At 39.3% G+C, this 24834-nt stretch overlaps 1 protein-coding gene across 1 annotated transcript in view; it reads right to left on the reverse strand.

Annotated features, from left to right (window-relative positions):
- The window catches only part of LOC126150672 (serine/arginine repetitive matrix protein 2-like), a 130955-nt gene that overhangs the window by 83486 nt on the left and 22635 nt on the right, over positions 1–24834 (reverse strand). Inside the window, exons 2-3 of the mRNA XM_049915891.1 lie at positions 19959–20028; positions 701–871 (exon numbers count right to left, since the gene is read on the reverse strand). Coding sequence (XP_049771848.1) covers positions 701–871; positions 19959–20028 — 241 coding nt within the window. The remainder of the gene's footprint in view (positions 1–700; positions 872–19958; positions 20029–24834) is intronic.

Consider the following 24834-nt stretch of genomic DNA (forward strand, 5'->3'; position numbering starts at 1 on the left):
ACTGAAAGACCTGAACACTTGCGTGACCCAAATATCAAGTATATGTCCAGCGCTGATACTAAATTGTTTGGCCATAACGACGATGGACTTTCTAAACAGGCAGATAAACCTAAACGAAGCAAAGTAATTTTGATGGCAGACAGTCATGGTCGTGGATTTGCTCGCATTCTGAACGGTCAGTCCAGTTTACAAACAATCGCTTACATAAAGCTTGGTGCTTCTATGTCAGAAGTTTGCAATCATGTACGATCCACAGACGTTGCTGACTTATCCTCTGAAGACTTTGTTGTGCTAATTGGTGGGTCAAATGACGTATATAAAAACGAAACCCACAAAGCAAAAAAAGAACTAAAATAGTGCTTAGGACAGTTGACACACACAAATGTTTTAGTGCTGAACATTCCACATCGGCATGACTTACCGTTTTGGTCATGCGTAAATAAAGAAATAATCAATGCCAACCAACAAATTTCATTACTTTGCAAACATTTCAGAAATGTAGAACTCGTAAATGTTAATAATATTGGGCGCAGATTCCACACATTACATGGACTGCACATTAACAACATGGGGAAAAAACTGCTCGTCGGAAAAATGAAGAAATTATCACCAAGAGGCATCAAACACTCAAAAGCAAAATCATACTGGATTGGCCCCCCCAAATATTCGAAGGAAACAATGCCAGCAAGACCTCACTCACCAACATCATCAACAAAAGAAGGAACTAGGTGCCTCCAATATTCAGGCACAATGAACGCAGTAACATCTCTACCAATTGCAGACCCAGCTCTAACACCAGCAGCAATATTATCAACAGCAGGTGCAGCAGCTGAACAACTACCAGGGGAGCCAGACACAGAAGAAAATTCTGCTGCAGATGATAATAGAAGAATAGGTGCAGTCAGGAAAAGAAAAGCAGTACTTCCAGCACACCTGAATGATTTTTTATTGACAAGGTAAAGGTAAGTGATCAATTAAATATGCCAAAGTCTAACAATATGCCAAACCCTAACAAACACTTTCATTTCATGCTGATTCATCAAAATGTCCAATAATTGCTAAACAAATTAAGTGAAGTTGAAATTTTATGTACTGATGAGCCAAAAAACGTTTCTGTAGTGTGTATAACTGAACACTGGCTGTGTAAAGATGCAATGTCAGTCACAAAACTTGCAGACTTCAATCTTTCTTCATCATTTTCTAGAATTACATCCAGTCATGGAGGGTCATGTACATTTGTTAAGAGTGGTGTTGATTATTGTAACGTAAAACCCATTGAACTGTTAGCTGAAGAGAAAATTTTTGAAGTATCCGCAGTTGAACTCTCTGAATTAAAATTAATAATCATCTGTGTATATAGGAGCCCTGATGGGAACTTAAATGATTTCTGTCACCAACTAGAAGCAGCTTTAAATACTATAAAAAAACTTCAACAAAACAGTGATCATATGTGGAGATTTTAATATTGATTTTCAAGAAATCTCAAAAGACCAGCAAAGCTTGATGACCCTACTGGAAACATGTAACATAAAAGCCACCATAGACTCTCCTAAAAGAGTTACACCAACAATTGAACAGATATTAATAAACACAAATTTAAATCACAATTTCTGTGCCGGAAATCTTAATACTGGCTTCAGTGATCACTATGCACAGTTTATTGCTTTGCACACCCCAAGTGAAACAACTGAGAAAGAGGAACTTGTAAAAGAAGCAAGGAAAATCACTAACAAACAAATAAACCTTTTTGTACAGAGACTAAGTGAAGAAACTTGGTATGAAGTGTATACCTGTGAAAATACTAACAAAAAGTTTGAAAAATTCATGGAAATCTTCATGTCATACTTTGAAGCTGCATTTCCATTAAAAAAGCAAAAATGTCAACCTAACTTCAAAAAGAACAAATGGATTACACCAGGTATTAGAATATCTTCTGCAGAGAAAAGAAGATTACACTATATAGCAAAGACACAAAACATGCCTCATGAATTTCATTTGTACCTGAAGAATTACAAGAGGATCCTCAAAAATGTTGTAAGGAAAGCTAAAACAATGGCAAATGACAAATACATTGAAAACTCAAAAAACAAATCTAAAGCTATATGGGAAGTTATAAAAAATCAAACAACAAGTGAAACTAAATAATATAAAAATGTGAACTTACGTTATGAAGGACAAATTATTTCTTGCCCAACAGAAATTGCAGGGACCTTCAACAAATATTTTGCAAACGTAAGTGAAGAGTTGGTGAGTGGACTGGAAGAACACAACAAAATATCACCTACAACATGTAATAGTGTGAGAAATGTGTCTACATCTTTGTTCCTTTCACCCACAAATTCTGAAGAAATTTTATCAGTTATAAAAACCTTGAAAACAGGGTACTCATGTGGAATTGATGGAATACCAGATGCAATTATTAAAAAATACTGTCTTGCCTTAGCTGAACCCTTGACACATTTATGCAACAGCTCACTGGCATCAGGAACCTTCCCTTCATGCTTAAAAACAGCAACGCTGAAACCACTGTTCAAAAAAGAAAATCCAGAATGTGTTTCAAATTATAGACCAATAGCCCTACTGCCTGTATTTTCTAAAATTTTAGAAAAACGTTTTTATAAGAGATTGTCTGATTTCCTAAATAAAAATAAAATTCTCTCTCCTTCACAGCATGGCTTCAGGAAAGGCTATTCAACTGAAAGTGCAATATTTGAATTTCTTAATGAAATCTATACTAAACTGGATGCAGGTAAGTTTGTGACAGGCATATGTTTTAATTTATCTAAAGCTTTTGACGTCATTGACCATAGTGCCGTACTGCAGAAGCTTGACCAGTTAGGAATTAGAGGTATATCCAATGAGTGGCTCAAGACATACCTATGTGGTCGCAAACTGGTGGTTGAAGTGCAATATACTGACCATAACAAAATCAGCTACTACTATTCAGGATATGAAAATGTGAAATATGGTGTCCCTCAAGGATCAGTATTAGGACCCATTCTGTTTCTCCTCTATGTCAATGATCTTATGTACAACAAGTATTGCCAAACTACCCTCCAATTTGCAGATAATACAAGCTTCCTTATTAGTGGTAAAACAGAAGAAAAACTAAAAGACTCCGCTATCCAAACAATGAACAGTGTAGAACAGTGGTTCAGCTATAACAAGCTAATTATAAACAAAGAAAAGACAGGAGCACTGAATTTCTATAATGTAAAAGGAAGACACCACCCAAACATAGAAATAGAACTTAGGGAAGAGTTCTTGAAAGTTTTGACAGAACTAAATTTCTGGGACTCTGGCTCCGGAACAACACAAAATGGGCGGTACATATTGAATATTTGCAAAGAAAACTAAGCAAAACCTGTTACATGATACGGATCTTGAAAACTTGTTGCAGCAAAGCCAGCTTGTTAAGTGTATACTACTCCTATGTGCATTCTGTAATTAAATATGGCATAATCTTCTGGGGCAATACAACAACAAATATTAAACTTTTCAGGATGCAAAAGAGAATACTAAGAATTATTGAAGGGGTAAACAATACGAAATAGTTTTTTGAATATGGGTCTGCACAGTCAGTTCTTCCTCTTCCTTGCATTTTTATCTATGAAACATCAGTTTTCATCAAACAATATATCGATAGACACCCAGATATCTTATTAAAAAATGAAGATATACATGCACACAATACAAGGCAAAAATCTGACCTTCATGTGAAACAGGTGAGAACATATTTTCAATAATCTACCTAAACATATTATATTAATAGGTAAACTGTAGTTTTAAGGCTGAAGTAAAGGCATATTTAATTGATCATTGCTTTTACAGTCTGACAGAATATATAAAAGCCAAACAACAAAAATCAAGATGCATATTAATATTCTACCTTGTATGTTGTCTGTAATGGTTGTTGTATTTATGAATCTGTGCTAAATTACTTCAATATCTAGTCCTTAGGATTGCAATACAAACTGTATTGTATCTTGTAAATACCTAACCATGTCCAATATCCTTGTATATATTCTATACATATAGGATTTGAAGGACTAAATAAATAAATAATCTTTCTCACCTGTTATTCCTGTCAGTCATTTATTTCCACTCTGGTAGTCAATCTATGGATTTCGCTAGTAATTATAACAACACTGATCATTCACATACCCAATCAACCACATAATCAGACAGTGATTGGCATTCATCCATTCAGCTTTACTCGCTCAGCTGGTATAGCCCCGTCCCCTATTGTCTGTGGAAAGTTTATTTCTAGATGCGATGAGGATTCTCCTGACAGAGACATCACATACACTATGCATGCACTCAAAAGTCAACTTATGATTCATTCAGAAGTCAACTTAAAATGTCTTCAAATATGTTCAAAAACCAACAGGGAAGCGTTTCAAAATGATATGAATAATCGATAGGCAAATGTGCGCTGGATGCTGGGTGCTTTGTGAAACAAGTTGTTTTCCTCAAGAATATGAATCTGGCACCCCCTTTTCCCAGTAGCATCTAGCTGCTTGCTGCGACTGCATGCACAGCCAACAACCACATTCCTGTTTTCCGAAGCAGGAGAATCTGCTACCACAGTCCAGTTAGACTCTGCTACTACTCAAACGTAACTCAACTGTGCATGCACATGAGCCCGCTCGTAATTGCTAAAATCGAATGTAAACAGTTGTGACTTCACACTCATTGGAGGCAATTTGTTGTTATGAAGCACTGCATAGTCTTCCTAAAGCCCTTGACACATTTTCAGTTGGCAGACACTTGCATGAGCACTGTGTGTCATTGTTGTATATGGCACCTTTCCTTTGCAATTTAAGTTATTTTTGTTTTATTCTCTCGTTTATGTTTCATTGTTGAAGTAATATTCTGAAGTAGCGGGATACAGTAATATCCTTTGTTAGAGTATCAGTTCTTACCAGTCAGAAGTACATAAATTTAACAGAAAACTAAAACAATGAAATATTGCCAGAATTCTTAAAATATCCTGGGTTTTTCCCGGATTTCCCGGTTGTCCTGGGTTGTATACACCCTGTTTCTCTACATTTGGGATTATTACTACTATGTTATCCATATGGGACATTGTGTGATGATAAAGCAATGGTGTGTTTGTACAATTCTCCTGCATGAATGCTTTCTTGAACACAAAATTCAAAATTTCAGCTTTTATTTTGCTATCTTAAACTGCCACACCAAACTGGTCAATGAATAACTGCAAAGAAGCTTTAACCCGAGACACTGATTTTACATAGAAGCAGAATTTTCTTAGGTCCCCTGACATCTTTTTTGCTACAGTGTAACAGCGGTAGTAGGTGTGCACTTCACATCTTTTCATAGACACATGAATCTTTCTACTAATCTTTGCTTCAGTATTTTACTGATTTCATTATTAAATTCCAGTAGGTCTTTCCTAACCTTAATTCACTTAATAGGCACCTATTTCTCCAGATCACAACTAGAAATCTGTTTAAACTTTGCCTGTAATACCTCTACAACCATCATAAGGGAAATAAGCAATGTCAATGACTGGAATTTGGTAGGAGGAAAAGGGAGAGAAGGAAACGTAGTAGGTGAATATGGATTGGGGCTAAGGAATGAAAGAGGAAGCAGCCTGGTAGAATTTTGCACAGAGCATAAATTAATCATAGCTAACACTTGGTTCAAGAATCATGAAAGAAGGTTGTATACATGGAAGAACCCTGGAGATACTAAAAGGTATCAGATAGATTGTATAATGGTAAGACAGAGATTTAGGAACCAGGTTTTAAATTGTAAGACATTTCCAGGGGCAGATGTGGACTCTGACCACAACCTATTGGTTATGACCTGTAGATTAAAACTGAAGAAACTGCAAAAAGGTGGGAATTTAAGGAGATGGGACCTGGATAAACTGAAAGAACCAGAGGTTGTACAGAGTTTCAGGGAGAGCATAAGGGAGCAATTGACAGGAATGGGGGAAAGAAATACAGTAGAAGTAAAATGAGTGGCTTTGAGGGATGAAGTAGTGAAGACAGCAGAGGATCAAGTAGGTAAAAAGATGAGGCCTAGTAGAAATCCTTGGGTAACAGAAGAAATATTGAATTTAATTTATGAAAGGAGAAAATATAAAAATGCAGTAAATGAAGCAGGCAAAAAGGAATACAAACGTCTCAAAAATGAGATCGACAGGAAGTGCAAAATGGCTAAGCAGGGATGGCTAGAGGACTAATGTAAGGATGTAGAGGCTTATCTCACTAGGGGTAAGATAGATACTGCCTACAGGAAAATTAAAGAGACCTTTGGAGATAAGAGAACCACTTGCATGAACATCAAGAGCTCAGATGCAAACCCAGTTCTAGGCAGAGAAGGGAAAGCAGAAAGGTGGAAGGAGTATATAGGTCTATACAAGGGCAATGAACTTGAGGACAATATTATGGAAATGGAAGAGGATGTATATGAAGATGAAGTGGGAGATACGATACTGCGTGAAGAGTTTGACAGAGCACTGAAAGACCTGAGTCTAAACAAGGCCCCCGGAGTAGACAACATTCTATTGGAACTCCTAATGGCCTTGGGAGAGCCAGTCCTGACAAAACTCTACCATCTGGTGAGCAAGATGTATGAAACAGGCGAAATACCCTCAGACCTCAAGAAGAATATAATAATTCCAATCCCAAAGAAAGCAGGTGTTGACAGATGTGAAAATTACCGAACTGTCAGTTTAATAAGCCACAGCTGCAAAATATTAACGCAAATTCTTTACAGAAGAATGGAAAAACTAGTAGAAGCCGACCTCAGGGAAGATCAGTTTGAATTCCGTAGAAATGTTGCAACACGTGAGGCAATACTGACCATACAACTCATCTTAGAAGCTAGATTAAGAAAGGGCAAACCTACGTTTCTAGCATTTGTAGACTTAGAGAAAGCTTTTGACAATGTTGACTGGAATACTCTCTTTCAAATTCTGAAGGTGGCAGGGGTAAAATACAGGGAGCGAAAGGCTATTTACAATTTGTACAGAAACCAGATGGCAGTTATAAGAGTCAAGGGACATGAAAGGGAAGCAGCAGTTGGGAAGGGAGTGAGACAGGGTTGTAGCCTATCCCCGATGTTATTCAATCTGTATATTGAGCAAGCAGTGAAGGAAACAAAAGAAAAATTCGGAGTAGGTATTAAAATCCATGGAGGAGAAATAAAAACTGAGGTTCGCTGATGAAATTGTAATTCCGTCAGAGACAGCAAATGACTTGGAAGAGCAGTTGAACGGAATGGATGATGTCTTGAAAGGAGGATATAAGATGAACATCAACAAAAGCAAAATGAGGATAATGGAATGTAGTCGAATTAAGTTAGGTGATGCTGAGGGAATTAGATTAGGAAATGAGACACTTAAAGTAGTAAAGTAGTTTTGCTATTTGTGGAGCAAAATAACTGATGATGGTTGAAGTAGAGAGGATATAAAATGTAGACTGGCAATGGCAAGGAACGCATTTCTGAAGAAGAGATATTTGTTAACATCGAGTATAGATTTAAGTGTCAGGAAGTCGTTTCTGAAAGTATTTGTATGGAGCGTAGCCATGTATGGAAGTGAAACATGGATGATAAATAGTTTGGACAAGAAGAGAATAGAAGCTTTTGAAATGTGGTGCTACAGATGAATGCTGAAGATTAGATGGGTAGATCACATAACTAATGAGAAAGTATTGAATAGGATTGGGGTGAAGAGAAGTTTGTAGCACGATTTGACTAGAAGAAGGGATCGGTTGGTAGGACATGTTCTGAGTCATCATAAGGTCACCAATGTAGTGTTGGAGGTTAGCGTGGAGGGTAAAAATCGTAGAGGGAGACCAGGAGATGAATACACTAAGCAGATTCAGAAGAATTTAGGTTGCGGTAGGTACTGGGAGATGAAGAGGCTTGTACAGGATAGAGTAGCATGGAGAGCTGCATCAAACCAGTCTCAGGACTGAAGACCACAACAACAACAATTCATTTCCAAGTGATATACTAACATCTGCTTACCTGCCATTTCTCGAGTGGCCTTCTTGACTGTTTTATTACCTTTTCAGTCATCATGATAATATCACAATCACGAATCCCCAACTCTATATAGATGTCGTCAATTACGTTGGTCTGTTTGTAGCTACAAGATCTAAGATATTGCCATGGTTTGTGGGCTACTGAAGAGAGTTTTTGGAAAACTGTTTGAAAGTAATTTGCAAGACTCACTGTACACCCTCCAATGAATCCATAGATGGCTCAACCTGTACTCAGTAGGTTAAAGTCATCTTTAAGTACTATTGCACAATCTGGATATTTATGCACTATGACTGTAAAGGTTCTTTGAATGACTCTGGAACAGCAGAATCAGGTGGCTGGAAAAAATATCCAACTTTACTTTGTTTCAGCTAAATCTCCCGTTATATGCAATTAGATAACTTCACTGTCACAATGAACTTTGACCACAATAAAGACAATATTTTTGTCAATTGCAGTGAACATTCCTCATCTTACGGCATCGCTATTTCCCTAAGGTGCTGCACAATATGCATAACATTTGAACTCCTAATATCTAGCAAACCCCAGCCCAAATGTGCCTGCTCAAATCCTTCTGCAGCAATGGTCACCTCTTTGCTCTTATGGCAAATAGGCAAAGCCAGATGGTCAGCCTCCACATTGGTCTTCCAGCTCAAGTCATACCGGCACTTTACCGCACTGCTACATGGGCAGATTCCCTTTTGTTGGGCAATGAGGCGCAACAAAAGCAGAGTCACTTGGTGAAACAAGTGACACCCAAGGTGTCCCATGCGATACACCAGATTGCCTGCTACTGCTACAACCTGAGGCAGCAGTCTGAAGGGGTCTGACCATAGACATACATGCATTCAGCTGTTTGCTAACTGTGGCCAGCTCCACCTGCATCCACACGCAGTATGCACAGATCCTACCCATCCCACTAGCAAGGCTAACTGAAGATGTTAACTGTAGACACTTAAGTCAGTACCAACTATTCTGACATCTAGTAATTCACTCTTACCAATTTCCTCAGTAAGTTGGTCAGTGAACTCATTCCTGGTATACTGATGTGCCTCAGTCTTCATACAAACATCATGGTAACACTAAACTGCCAAAGTTCAATGAATTTGTTCCATGGTGTGATGAAGCAAGATGGGATCTTTTCGAACTTCGTGGCAGATTAAAACTGTGTGCCAGACTGAGACTCTAACTCGGGACCCTTGCCTATAGTGAGCAAGTGCACATAGTTTTAATCTGCCAAGAAGTTTCATATCAGCACACACTCCATTGCAGAGTGAAAATCTCAGTCTGGGATCTTTTTACTTCCTCTCTTGTTTTGCAATCTGCCTTCTCAAATTCATTTTATACTAATTGCCATTAACATACATGAGTATGATCTGCACTCTCATAAAAGAGAAAGGTTGTCCCTCAGTCTCAAGAAATAAAGCACCAGACCTAATGCCATGAATTTCCTAATTTATTTTAACTATTCCCACTTCATATCATTTATTATAGGGTGACATCAGTAATTGTTTATAATTATTATAGAATTTATATTACTTCATAAGAGAACAATAGAATTTAAGTCACGAAACAAACAAGACACCTATATTGATTAGATCAACAACAGTGCATCAACTTAACCATGAAATTAGTGCAACACAAATAGGCATGTGTTAATATAATGACAGAGTGTGTTCAATAGTGTCACACATACCATATTGTTCTGCAAGAACTGTGTGGTTAGGTTTTTACTGCTCATAGACATTCAGTGGTAAACTATTGTAGCAGCATGCTGATGTTTGCTTGCAAACTATTAATGAGGCTTATCAAAAGTTAACCAATAGCAAACTGGCCATATTAACTGTGTAATATTGGGGGGTTGTGAACTGTGAACTGTGAAACGCAACTGTGCAACTGTCAGCTACGTCATTTACAGTAATCAGTGTTGAACATCCACCCCCAATTTTTCAGCCAGTGTAACAACACAATACTTTGACTCCAAGAACTATCAAAGAAGAAATAAAGCAGGCAAATGTCACAGTGGGGTAGTGCTGGCTAATAACTTGAAGATAGCACAATGAGCCACACCAAGACAGGAACTTCTAATTGCCATTGGTTCTGTTGGCTTCACAGTAAATGTGCTGCATACATTTAGCAGGGACTGTTTGTAGTTAGCAGTGTAAAAAAACACATACTGAACTCCACTATTAGTTTAGTAGGTGGGTGGGATATGTAGAAAGGAAATTAATTGATGAAATAAATTGTGACTGTTACCAGAAATAATGCACTTCTGCAAGGGGCATTTAGTCTCAGATGAAAAAATGGTTGGAGAAAGGGATATCAGCACACAAAAGGAAGGCCTATTGTATTCGCTTGGAGCTCCATGCACACGAAAACTGCGAGTGCCCTGAAAGGAGAACAGGAATGATTGTGGGGGTAACCATATGCTACTGACAAAACTCACCATTACTGCTTCTTTTTCTCCCAATTCTTCTTCTTCTTCTTTTTCTTCCCCTACTCTCTCACCAACGGTCTCCTCTCTGGCTGGTTGTTGGGTTCTTGTTTGTCAGGGGAAAAAATGATCAATACTGAGTTACTGTCAAAATTTAGGCGCAAATATATGACAAGTAAAAGACAACTAAGGATGTCTCATCATGGAATAAAATGGCACTAACTGAACAGTATAAAACCCAAGTTGGAGTATTAACAATATTCTGAAGAAGATAGTTTGCTACCCACCCTAAAGATGACATGTTGAGCTTCAGAAAGGTGCAATGAAGACTTTCTTGTGTCCGGCTGAATGAAGCTGTGTGTGTGTGTGTGTGTGTGTGTGTGTGTGTGGCGCGTGCGGTTGTGGGTGGGGGGAGGGGGGGGCGGCGTGACAAACATGATCCATTCTAAGAGTCACCACATGCATTTTCTTTGGGATTTTGCATGCCTCAGTGATAACAGCTAGCCGTACTATAGATGCAACCACAAAGGAGTATTTGTTCAGGGATCAGACAAATGTGTGCTTCCTGAAGAGGAGTGCAGCACCCTTTTCGGTAGTTGAAGGTGCTATAGTCTGGACAAGTGACTGATCTGGCCTTGTGACACCAACTTACATGGCCTTGCAGTGCTGGTACAGCAAACAGCTTCATGCAATAGGAAACTACAGCCGTAATTTGTCCTGAGGCCATGCAACTCTACAGTACAGTTAAATGATGGCATCCCAGACATGATCCCCCATGTGGATTTCTAAGTAGGGACTGCTCTGTGGAATGTTGTCAGGAGAAACACAACTGGTATTCTACATGTTGGAGGATGGTAAATTGTGTCCTTTAACCTGAGAGGGATGCCAGAAAATTTTAAAAAGGAAATGTATAGCTTCAAGTTAGAATATAATGGGAATTATTGAAGTTCAGTGGCGAGAGGAACAGGACTTCTGGCCAGATTAATACAGCGCTGGAAATATAAATCAAATTAAGTAATGCAGGAGTAGATGTAATAATGAATTAGGAAACAACAATTCAAGCAAGCCACTATGAACAACATTGTTAATAGATTATTGTAGCCAAGATACATGAAGCCAAAACCCATTGCTGTAGCCCAAGTTTACAATCCCACTAGCTCCGCAGATGGAGCAATGAAGAAATGTGTGGAGAAACAAAAGAAATTATTTGGACAGTTAAGTGATACATTAATTTAATTGTGATGGTGGATGGGAATACAATAGTAGGAAAAGAAAGAAGGAAAAATAGAAGGAAAATGTGGACTAGGAAAAGAAATTAAAGAGGAAGCTGCCTGGTAGATTGTTGCACAGAGCACAATTTAATCATCACTAACACTTGGTTTAAGAATCATGAAGGAAGGTTACACACACTGAAGAGTTGCAGACACCAGCATGTTTCAGACTGATTATATAATTTTGAGAGAGAGATTGAAATATGGGTCCAAATTTTAAGATATATCAAGGTGCACATGCATACTGACTACAATATATTGATTATATACTGCAGATTGTAACTGAAGAAATGGCAAAAAGGTAGGAATGTATGGAGATGGTATCTGAATAAGCTGAAAGAGCCAGAGGTCATTGTAAGTTATGGAGGGAGCATTGGGCAATTACTGACTAGGTCAGGGGAAAGTAACACAATAGAACAGGGAAAGGAACACAGAACAGGTGTGGGCAAACAGTGGCCCACTAGTGGTTTTTGTCTGCCCTGCCAAGACAGAATTTTTGCAACAATTTATAACTTTTCTGAAATGCAAGGTGAACTACCGCACACCATCATTTTAAAAGGTGTGACCTTCTGCTAACCTCTGCCTACATACGAATGGCCCCAAGCCAAAGATATTGCCCATCCCTGCAGCAGCAGACCAATGGGTAGCTTTGGGAGATGAAATGGTGAAGGCAGCAGAAGATCAGTTATGTAACAAGACAAGGCTTAGTAGAAATCCTTGGATAATGGAAGAGAACAGAATTTAATTGATGAAAGAAAGGAAATATAAAAATGCAGCAAATGAAGTAAAAGTGAACACAAACATCTACAAATGAGTGACAGGAAGTACAAAATTGCTAAGCAGGAAAGGCTAAATAAAGAAGGTAATACTGAAAGGAGTATAATAGAGGGTCTATACATAGGAGGTGAAGCTGTAAGCAATGTTATGGGAACAGAAGACTATATAGATGAAGATGGGATGAGTGATATGATGCAGCAGGAGGAATTTGACAGAGCAATGAAGGACCCAAGTCAAAACAAGGTCCCTGGAGTAGACAACATCCAATCAGAACTACTGATAGCCTTCAGAGAGCAGCCTTGAAAAAATAAAACTATTCCATCTGATGACCAAGGTGTATGAGACACGTGAAATACCCTGAGACTACAAGAAGAGTGTAATGATTCCATTTTTAAAGAAAGCAGGTATTGACAGGTGTGAGTATTTCATGGCTGCAAAATACGAACACAAATTCTTAGCAGAAGAATTGAGAAGCTGGTAGACTCCACCTTCAGCCAAGGTCTGCTTGGGTTACAGAAAACAACACAAATGGCACAGGGCAGTAAATGGTAAAGGAAAACATGCAAAGAAAGAGACAAAACAAATGCTGAGATGGTAGGGAAATTGAAGAACATGAGAGATGTTGCAGAAGGTGACAGCAGGTGGAATCTCTAAGGTGCTAGACATGATGAGGCACCAGCCCTGCTGCCAACCCATCCCAGTCCCCACACCATAGAATGATTGTGACAACACCAGTGGAAGAAGACACATGGAAAGGTGAACCAAAACGGCACAAAGAACCAGACAATATGCAGAGGACAGGGGAGGGCAGGAACCTAACCAGGATAAAGCAAGGCCCAAGAACTCCAAAAGCAATGCTAATTGAGGGTTAGCTATATATATACACACCAACATGTGTCAACCTGGTATGACCAATATAAAGATGGCAGAGGACAGTAGGTTCTTGCTGGGAGAGGTGGAAGGAGAATGCCCCTTGACCACACGAAATTCATTAGGATGGCTGTGGCACTGCAAGAGCCACCCCACAACTGAGCAAACACGAATCTGATATCAAGTTGTAAATCAGCCTCCCATCCCCCCCACCCCATGCACCCCAGGGGGGTCGTGAAAAACAGGAGGTAGGTGTACAAAGCAGTATTGAGGGGAGACATTATTTATTATAGTACTTAAACTTCCATCTAGTATCATATTTGACAGTTGCATAGAGCTTTTCTTAGATTAAATTAGTTAATCTTCATATGAAATTAACTGAAAACTATTATACACTTAAAAATAAGTTTCTAATATAATTAGATAGTGCACTAAGTGGCGGGAGGACAGCACACATATAAGAAAGGTATTCAGTATGAGATTTTCACTCTGCAGTGGAGTGTGCACCGATATGAAATGTTGTGGCAGATTAAAACTGTGTGCCGGACCATGACTTGAACTCAGGACATTTGCCTTTCACGAACAAGTGCTCTACCATCTGAGCTACCCAAGCATGACTCACACCTCATCCTCGCAGCTTTACTGGAGACAAGATACTGGCAGAAGTAAAGCCGTGAGAACAGGGCGTCAGTCATGCTTGGGTAGCTCAGATGATAGAGCACTTTCCCGCAAAAGGCAAAGGTCCCGAGTTTGAGTCTTGGTCGGGCGCACAGTTTTAATTTGCCAGGAAGTTTCAAGAAAGGTATTATTTTTGTTAGTTTGTGGAGCCAGTGGCTCCTCCCTCTGGCAGAAGTGTTCAAGGGGAATGATGTGGTGTGAAAGATAAGGACTAGAGATATTTAGGAAAAGATGGAGAGTTCAGAAAAGCCAGCCTGAACCCCAGGTCAGGGAAGACTTACCAGACAGAATGAAAAGGAAAGCCTCTTTCCTTCTCATCCTATCTACTCATTGATGATGGGAACAAAAAGAAGGTTGTTTCTTCAGGGTGCCACTTCTCAGCATCCTCCCACAGTGAAACAAACAGCAGTCTATCAATAATGGTCTCATCATGATTCATGGATGTTGTGTAATACAGCATAGTGCAATCAGCAGCATTTGCAACTATTTCGATTTCTTTTTATGTTCTCTATAACCCTTCATTGAAGGTACCATAGAAAGCTTGCTTTATATAATCCAGCATTGATTTAAAAACATTAGTACTTTTTATTTCATTTAAAATTGTGTTTTTGGAAAAAATGTTAATCATAGTGAAAATTATGATATATGTAAGTCCTTAAAATAGCACACAACTACCACAAAAAACTATATGACATTACCTTCTTTTTGAGCTGTGTTTGAGAATTTTACTTTGAATAGATTCTGAGATAAGTCTTAGAATCAGGCATTTTTTTTAATTATAGTCACTGTGACTCTTAAAGAAACGAAGTCCTTTCATATCACAGTTGTGCATTTGTAAAAGATATTAATGCATGTCCACATTAGGCAACAGAAAATTGAGCTCCAACAGAAAGAACAATGTTTCCTGCAGTCTGAATTGAAATGGACTAGCCTGTTCATGGCCCAGCCATTGGCAGAGAAAAAGAAGTTGCATTTAGTGTGCAATTTAGTGTGGTGGCAGTAAGTGCAGGACAGAAAAGGTTTGAGTTGGAGAGGAAGTTAAAGTGAAGAGAGAGAAATACAAGGCACAGGCAGGTGCAGAGGTGGACGTATGTCTGGGACAGGAGCTAGTGAAGACTGACACATGGAGGATTCTGGGACTGAAAGGAGTGACAAGGCTAAACCCTCTACTTAGACCAGGAAATCTGATAGAGGAGATGAGGGTGGTGATGAGGTGGAAATGCTTGGGAACTCAGATGACATGGATTATGAAAGGAGGTAATAGCTGAGTGTCTCTTTCTTGGCAGCACATACTGCCACTGGGTAGTCAATTTTGCTCTTTGATGCAATTTGAGATGGTCACTGAACAGCTGTTTGTGGTGAAGTTCAGGTAAAACATGTTATGGAAGTTACAGCAGAGCTGGTATACAATATGACTGATTTTTATTAATGCCCCTGCCTCTGGTAGTGTAGAATATGACTCTGAAGCTGTGGTAAATTCCTCTAAAGGAACTGCAATATGATCCGTCATATTGCTGCATACAGCAGGTCCTGCAAGAGAGAGAGAGAGAGAGAGAGAGAGAGAGAGAGAGAGAGAGAGAGAGAGAGAAAGACAGAGAGAGAGTGAAGGAGCCAGATACCAGGCTAGAACTGTGGTTAAGGTGTGCAAACTGTGGTAGTACTGGCAGCATTGCTTAACAGCTGACACAATGATTAGTGTCACAAATGGCTCCTGAAATGTTTGGAAGTAGAGATCTTAAGCATACTGAGAGAAGAATTGCATGTCTTTCCACATATGATGGCAGAATAGCCATAATGTATATGAAGGGTGGCAGCTACCTAACTGATGGTACAGTCAACACAAGTAATCTATAATTCACCACCATTGCTGCAATTAAAAATTAACCTTGAGCAGTCTAGTAAGCCACACTAAGAATCTTAATGGTGTACAAATTTTCAGAAGTATAAACTGCACAAAACATCCTGTGTAATAAATCAGCAGAGAAGAGCACCATATGATTATACAGAAAAGTACTGACAGTTATCACAGAAAAAGCATGATACAGTCACAAAAGCAGAGGCAATAATTATAATACAGTACTAATATATTTAACAAGAAAGATGATGAGACTTACCAAACAAAAGTGCTGGCAGGTCGATAGACACACAAACAAACACAAACATGTCTGTATGTTTGTGTTTGTTTGTGTGCCTATCGACCTGCCAGCGCTTTTGTTTGGTAAGTCTCATCATCTTTCTTGTTAAATATATTTTTCCCACGTGGAATGTTTCCCTCTATTATATTCATAATATAGTACTAATTTTGATAATTTGTCAAATATGAAATGTAAGTGGAAATGTGTTCAGGTGGAGGGGGGAGGGGAGGTGTCAAGGAAGCCAAGGGGTGTGCCTAGTATACAACAGGCAGATTTGGGTCAGAGTACCTCTGCTCAGGAATTAGAGACAATTTTCACAACTGTAGTTTTGACACACATTCAAATTGTCCACTTGGATCACCAGTCACTCTCACGTATTCATCCTTACTGAAAGCTTAGCAGTGTCGTGCTGACACAGGAAACTGATCACTGGTTGTTAGATCAGTTTGAGTTTGACAAGAGCTGCCAGCCCAATTTTGGGGACAGAGAGCAGCAAAAAGACTGCCTGCTGAACTGCAGAAGTTTGCCAATGGAAAGCTTTTTTGTCTGTCCAGACTACAGTAGATATGGTGGATCTCCTTTCGCAATGTCTTGCACTTGGCTGCAAAATTCCTATTTCGAATAATTTTGTTTGACAAGTTAATGAGCCCTCTGACTTCTTCCACATTAATCAAAGCTGCTGCTGCTTCTGAACTGAGCCTCTGTAGTAAATATAAGTGAAGACGGTGATTTGAGTCACTGGTGCAATGAGTTATTGTTAGAAATTTACACGTAATACAAGTGTCAAGACTACAATCAAAACAAAAATCTGATCTGGAAAGAATAACTGCCTGCTTACCACTGAGAAGATGAGTGAAATAAGTACGAGGGTGCATCAAATGAGAACTTTAAATATTTTTTAAAAATATTATTTACTGTGCAGAAGTGGTACAAAGCTGTATCGCTTTTCAATACAATCTCTCCCACACTCAACGCAAGTCCTCCAGCACTTACAAAGTGCATAAATTCCTTGGTAAATTCTTTGGTAGTCCGTGCAACTAATCATGCACTGCTTTGTGTATCTTCATCAGAACGGATCTTCTTTCCTCCCATTGCGTCTTAGTGGTCCAAACATATGGAAATCACTTGGTGATGAGGGATGGTGCCATTCCTTGCTGGCTTTCTTTGTTTCTGGTTGGTGGAAGTGAACCCAGGTTTCGTCCCCAGTAACGATTCTTGCAAGCAAGCCATCACCTTCTCATTCAAAGGGCTGAAGAAGTTGTTCTAAAGCACCAACATATCATTCTCTCATTTCAGGAGTCAGCTGCCATGGGACCCATCTTGCAGACACTTCGTGAAACTGGAGCACATCATGCATAATGTGGTGTGCTGACCCATGATTAATCTGTAAACATTCTGCATTGTCATTCAGTGTCACTTCACTATTGCCTCAATGCTGCAATGATCTGTGGAGTAACAACCTGGACTAGGAGCATCTTCCACTGAAGTCACACCATCTGCGAACTTCCTACTCCATTCGAAGGCTTGCTGCTGTGACGAACATGCATCCTCTTACTGAATCTTCATTAGTCTATGAATTTCAATAGGTTTCACACCTTCACTATGCAAAAACTGAATAAAAGAATGCTGTTCTTCCCTAGTGCAAGTCACAAGTGGGGCAGCTATCTTTATACTGATACTGCGACAGTATGTGTGCATCTGCACTATGCTGCCACCTACAGGCCATTCTGCACACTGGTTGTAGCACATTTACCAAATTACAAGATAACGTCACAAAATTTCGATTTGTTATTACAAATTTAAGGTTTTCATTGGAGTCGCCCTCTTATTCATTTCAGTGGTGTTCATAAATGGTTGAAGCTATAAAAATTTAACCAAGCTCCAGACCCAATGTATCCATTGCCGGTCCTATACTGAATTTGCAGCTGAGTTAGCCCCTCTTTTAACTATAACAATATCATCAATACCAGGAAGAGGAAACAGTACTGACTAGTCCAAGTGTAGGTCACACCTGTCAAGAAGAAGGGTAGAGGAACTGATCCACAGAACTACCATCCTACATCCATGACACTGGTTTGTTGTAGAACATTGAAACATATTCTCAGCTCAGACATAATGAGATAGCCCTAGCAGAATAATCTCCATGCCAGCCACATGTATTCTGATAGCAATGCTCATTTGAAGATCAACTCACGTTTTTCACATGACACGCTGGAAGCTTTTGATAGAGGCAATAAAGTAACGGCAGTATTTTTTTATTTTCAAAATGAATTTCAGTTAATACCACTTTTATGCTTTTAATCAAAAGTACAATTGTTAGAGAGTATCAAGCAGAAACTTTGACTGGATTGACTACTTTTTTGAAGGGAGGACATGGTAAGAATCATCAACAGATGTTCCAACACTGTTGGAATTTTAATATTGAATTCCTTAACAATTTCAGAAATGGAATGCCCTATACATCTGATTCTAACTACCCATCTGTGTTTAAAGTCTGTTAATTCGCATCATGTGGTCAGAATCATGCTTGACACCATTTTACACAAATCACCTTAGTACAAATGACAGCTCCGCCAATGTACTGGCCCTTTACGCCTTGCATATGCAATACTACTGCCATTTTTATATGTGCATATCACTACCACACATCTTTTGTCACCTCAGTGTAAAGAAGTACAGTATGACAGAAGTGACATCAATGTTCAGTTACAGCTTGATAAGATTTAAAAGTGGTGCAAAGAATGGCACCTTGTTTTAAATGTTGAGAAATTGAAAACTGTGCACTTCACGAAACGAAAAACTTAGTCATACAATATTACCATATCAGTATGTTGAAGTTCTGTCATGGGTAAAGCTCACAGCAGACTTTAATTTATTGGTAGTATAATAGGGAAATCCAGTCAGTCTACAAAGGAGATTGCTTGTAAATCACCCATCCCAAAATACTGCTGAAGTGTATGGGACCCATATCAAATAGGACCCCACAGGTGATACTGAACACATGCAGAGAAGGGTGGCACAAATGATCACAGGTATGTTTGATCCATGGGAGAGTATCACAGAGATGCTAAAAAACCAAACTAGCACACTCTTAAGATGGACATGAATTATTCCAAGAAAGCCTGCTTACAAAGTATTAGGAACTGGATTCAAATTATGCCACTCAGAACGTATTACAACCCCGTATGTACCACTTCCACAGGAATTGTGAGGAGGTGGTTAGATTAATTACAGCTTGTGTGGAGACGTTAAAACAATTATTCTTCTTGCACCTCATACATGAATGGAACAGGGAAAGAAACCTTAATAACTGGCAGTGGGGCATACCCCCTTTTATGAACTTTATAGTTGTCTGAAGAGTGTAGATGTAGTGTGTAGATAATGTTATTAGATGGGCAGATCCATACACAAATGGTGTCAAGTAACCACCAGCAAATATATAGTCTAACACAGGTGGCTTAAAGTGAATGAAGTAATTAATAAATGCCAAACGTGAAAGTGAATTGTTACATTCTAGAAAATTCAGATATTTATTTTCTTTTTTAGAGACTTCTGATTTCAGGAAGGCAGACAGCTATAAAAGAAATTCCCAATGTGAACATTGAACAACATTTTTGTTTGCTTTTTCCTGAGACAGGAATATGAATTATCAAGTGGGTGACAAGTGCCACATATCTAGTGGAGAATCACTTCCCATCTGCTGAGTATGGAAGATCACGTTTCACAGAATTCTCACAACAGAGACATTGCAGCAGCATGTAAACAGCTTACCTGCATTATCACTTCTTCTTCGCTTTCTATGTGACTCTGATGAATCACCATCACCATCAGATTTTCTTTCCTGAAAGAAAATAAAGTCCAGCACTTAAATAAATGAACAAAATTTGAGTGTAAATCACTATCACAAAGACTGCAAAATATGTACATCTATACTCTGCAAACCACTGTAATGTGAATAGAAGAGGGCCCCTCTTTTTTATACTATTTGTTAGGGTTATGGGAGAAGAAGTTTTACCATGCAGATAAAGTGTCAAACAATATGCAGATGTTTAAAAACTACATCCTTTACTAGTGCTGGAGCAAGCAAAGACAATGTTTGGACAATATACGAAGTCTCTTCTTTCATTTGTCTCTATCCTCTCACCCCATTTCCATTTTGTCAACACCACTCACACTGTTTGGGAGAGATAGTTAAGACCCTTTGACACATGTGGAAATAGTAAGTGTCTGTCACCACATTCCATACGTCAGCACTGTTGGTTCAAGCAAACCTGGGTCAAGCACTAAAAGGGAAACCAAGAAATTTATTACCTGCCTGTTGAACAGTAGGCACTTCCACAATAATGTTTGCTGAACTCAGGAAGATGAGTTTAATAAAAAGAAAAAAAAACTGTATGAGCATTCAATCGTTTCATACTTAATTTAATTGGTGCATCACTTTATCAAATTTTGGATGTAGACTCATCAACCCAAGAAAGAATAACTTCTGACTTGCACCAGAGGAGCGTGTTGGAACTCTAGTCATTCTTATTTTATGTTAATGAGCTGACCAAAGTCCTAATAGCAATCTCAGATGTTTCACAAATGATACTTATCAATAATGAATTATTGTTGGGAAAGATTTGCAGAAATAATCAATCAGATATGAAAAAAATTCAAAGTGAGGCAAAGATTGGTAACTTGATTTGATGTATAGAAAGGTAAAACTCTGGATTTCACAAAATGAAAAAAAAATGTCATATACTGTTTCTATGTTATCAATGATTCAAAATTATCAACAGTAAACTAAGACAATAATAATTTTCATGAATTTAAAATTGAACAGTTTTACAGGGTTCATAACATGTGGATGACTCCAGTTCATCTGTGTGGCCAAACTTAGATAATTGCTAAAAGTGTGAGGGATGAGACCATTTGTTCAACTGACAATGTATACAAAGAAGGATGTCACAGATGGTCACAGGTTTGCTTGACTGATGAGAGCAATAATCCTGAGAAAACAGATACAAATTATCCCACAGAAGTCACCTTTTGAGAATACAAGAACCAGTATTAGTGAAGAATCTAGAAATTCTTCAGCCTCATACATGTAGCTCCCTTAGAAACTCTGAAGATCAAATTAGGCTATTGACTGTACACATAAAGGCAGTTAATCATCCATTACTCGCTCAGTCCATATGCAATTGCAATGAGGAGAAATCCTAACACATAGTGCCTTCCAAAATACCCTCTGCAACACACTTCAGAGTAGTTTGAGGAATATTTATGCAAACGTAGATTCATACATCTTCAATTCTCAATACTTTACTCCATTTCATTCACAAGAATAATGCCATAGTACTCTATATAAGGTAAGTACCAACTACGGTCAGACAGTTTCTGTATTTTAACCATTAAGGTATGATTTTTTTTTATTTTTTTGAAAAATTACCATGGTTGTCTTAAAAGCAAGAAAAGAAGCAAATGAGTACTTCAAAATTTGAGTCGGTGAGTTACAAGTTAATGGTTTGTAGCTGATGGGCTATGTTACACATTTATTTTAACTAACACTCTACAGTGACAACCTTGCCTCAATTGGTTCTAGGTAATTAAGCTCCAGTGCTAAAGTGAACGTTGTATACACACACACACACACACACACACACACACACACACAAAATTCTTAAGTGATATTAAAAAAGAGGAAGAATAAAAGAAAGTACTTAAGTCTCAGGAGATTATATAAAAAAATAATTATTTAAATACAAGACACAATTAATACTAAATTTTTCAGCTTATGTTGGGACTAACCATTTCGTCCTATTGTATATGAAATGCCTTAAAGCACTTCATTTTTGTTACTGCACAATGGGTTTACATACTTTTCACAATAAACCCATATAAATTCATTATATTCAGGAAAGTTGCATCTCTGCCTTACTTCCAAGTGACATACATGGTCCTGTCCTATATATCCTTTGGTGGCACAAGATCTGTTTGTACTCTGCTGCTCTTTGCTCGGATTTTTGATCCACTTCAGTGCTTTATCTCCCTCGTTTTGCTGCAATGGTACCTATCTGGCATAAGAATTCATCAACCTCCACATAAAATTTGGTCCACTCTGGGATGGAGCAAGAAAATCCCGAGACCCAAAGAGCCAACACTGCTGCTGGCTCACCCTGCATTCATGAAAATTACAGATAGCATTGGTGATACTAACTGGGCTATAATGACCCATCTCTATAAGGTGCTTACCCGGTTTCAGTACTGGGACAATTATACTTTCTTGCCATTGTGATACGAACTTGCCCTCACTCCTGATGCTGTTAAAGACAGTAAAGCTATGACGCCAACAGTACACGGATAGATGTTTGATCACTTGGATGTGGATGTGATCTGGCGTTAGGGCTGTATCAGGACAGCAGACTATGACACTGACAAATTCCCACTTGCTGAATGGAGCATTACATGGCTCCAGTGGTGTGTAGTGAAAGGTAATTGCTTTTGCTCCATTCACTCTTTTAGGGCACAAATGGCAGGTTGATAATTCTCAGATGCAGATGCCCAGGCATAAAGAAGAGCAGAATGTTCAGCAATGGCATCTGGGTCGGTGCAGACAGTGCCATTTAAGGTAATAGGTGACACATCTGTAGGTGTATGGTATCCGCAGAGATCTCTAATCTTAGCACAAACCTGAAAGGAGAGGTACATGGTCTGATGGTTTAAAGATATAATTTCCTGCATACTTATTTCCATTGTTTTATTAGGTGGCAGGCCCGAACATGGAGCTGCTTACAGGCGATAAGGTGCTTTGTTGGCGAGTGCTGCTTAGAGCATTGGAGATCCCAAATACAATCTGTAATGGCCTCTGTGGCTTTTATGACCACCAAGGAACTGTCTTCTTTTGGGGCAGGTCCATGGACAGGGGATCACCAATTCAGCTGCCAAAAGATTGAGTGCAGTCATATTCTCAGCTGCCTCATCAATATCTCCATGCAGCAGGGAGCCAAGGGTGACAGGAGATGTGGAAGTACCCTGGTCAACACTGTTGAGAGCCCATCTCGGCAGAGAAGGACATCAGGAAGTGGTCCCCACACATCAACGTGGACTCTCTTGTGGATGGATGGATTGATGGATAGATGGGAGAAGACAAGGAATGCAGATAGGAAGGTCAACAGCCAAGAAAGTTGCATGTACCAAGCTGAAGTTTGTGGGGGAACCAGAAATCAATAGGAATATATCAGGTTGTGGCTGTACACTTTCATGGTCTTTGCCATGGCCAATTATTTTAGTTCCACCCCAAAAAGAGTTATGGGCATTGAGATCCCCAAAAAGATGGGGGGAGCTGAGAAACTAATGATTACAGTATATTCTGACACACTTTACCGTTGGGTGTGGGGAAGGTTAACACTGCAGTAGGTAATATTCTGAAATGCCCTTACTCAAACAACCAGAAACTCTAAAGGTGTATTAAGAGGTATAAGTTCACTACAAAGAGTGTCCTGAACATATGTGCAAACTCTGCCTGACACCCTGTCATAGGTAGCACGAATCTTATAATACCCCGCTATGAATGAAGGGCCAGGGTCTGCGTTGGTGGAAACCGAGTCTCCTGAAGGGCAATATGGAAGGCAAGGGAAGTGTTCGAAAGATGTCATAGCTCAGCCTGGAGGTGGAAAAAACTGCTATAGATCCCCAGGAGAATAATAATGTTGAAGTACTGTGGGGCCATAAAGCGACCAAGGAGGTGGCTTATGCCTTAGGGTCATGTGCTGCCATAGGTTGAGGGGCTATAGCATCAATATACACAGGTTCTGGGTTCCACTATATGGTACAAAATGGGCCTCATGGGCCACCAGAATCTCTTCCTTGGTCACAGGAATGGAAGAGGTGGGATTTGGTGGTGTGGGGGCTACCAGAATTTCTTCTTCTTAGAGGTTGGGAAGTCCATGATTTTCAAGTAGGTGAGGTGGAAGTAGCAGGAGGATAGTTGCCAACTATGGGTGGGGGGGGGGGGGTAGGCTTGGTCAAGCAGCCCTGAAGCCCCACTGTAGGAGACTTAGCTGGTGAGAGTACTGTTGGCAAAGCAGGCACGGTCATGACAGCTGCAGCATATGACATTTATATGTGCTGGGTGCAACCACTCATACTTTGCCTCTTGACAAGTTAGTTCATCCAGGGTCTCGTATTCTTGTCTTTGTTCTCTCTGGAAAATGGTGCATTCTGGTGAGCAGGGGGGAATGGTGCATTCCACAGTTGACACCACTGCATGGTGGAAGGGGGGGGCATACAGTTTCACATCACATATCGGTATATAATCAACTTGACCTTTTCAGGCAATTAATTGCCCTCACAAGCCAAGATGAAGGCACCTATAGCAACCCATTGTCCTTTGGTCCCCTATGTTCATGATGAACGAAGTGTACACCCCTAACTCCAAACTGGTGCATAGCTCATCAGACTGCAAGAGCAGGTCTTGGCAGATAATGATGCCCTGAATTATATTTAGACTGTTAGGAAGGAGTGACAGTCACCTGTATGACACCCAGGCTGTTGCAAGCAAGCAGCACCTGTGACTGGGCAGGGGATGCTTTTTTGATCAAAACTGACCCACTTTTCATTATAGAGATGACTGTCACTTCCACAAACTTGTCTTGTAAGTTCCTTT

This window comes from Schistocerca cancellata, chromosome 2, assembly GCF_023864275.1.
Source record: "Schistocerca cancellata isolate TAMUIC-IGC-003103 chromosome 2, iqSchCanc2.1, whole genome shotgun sequence".
Lineage (NCBI taxonomy): Eukaryota > Metazoa > Arthropoda > Insecta > Orthoptera > Acrididae > Schistocerca > Schistocerca cancellata.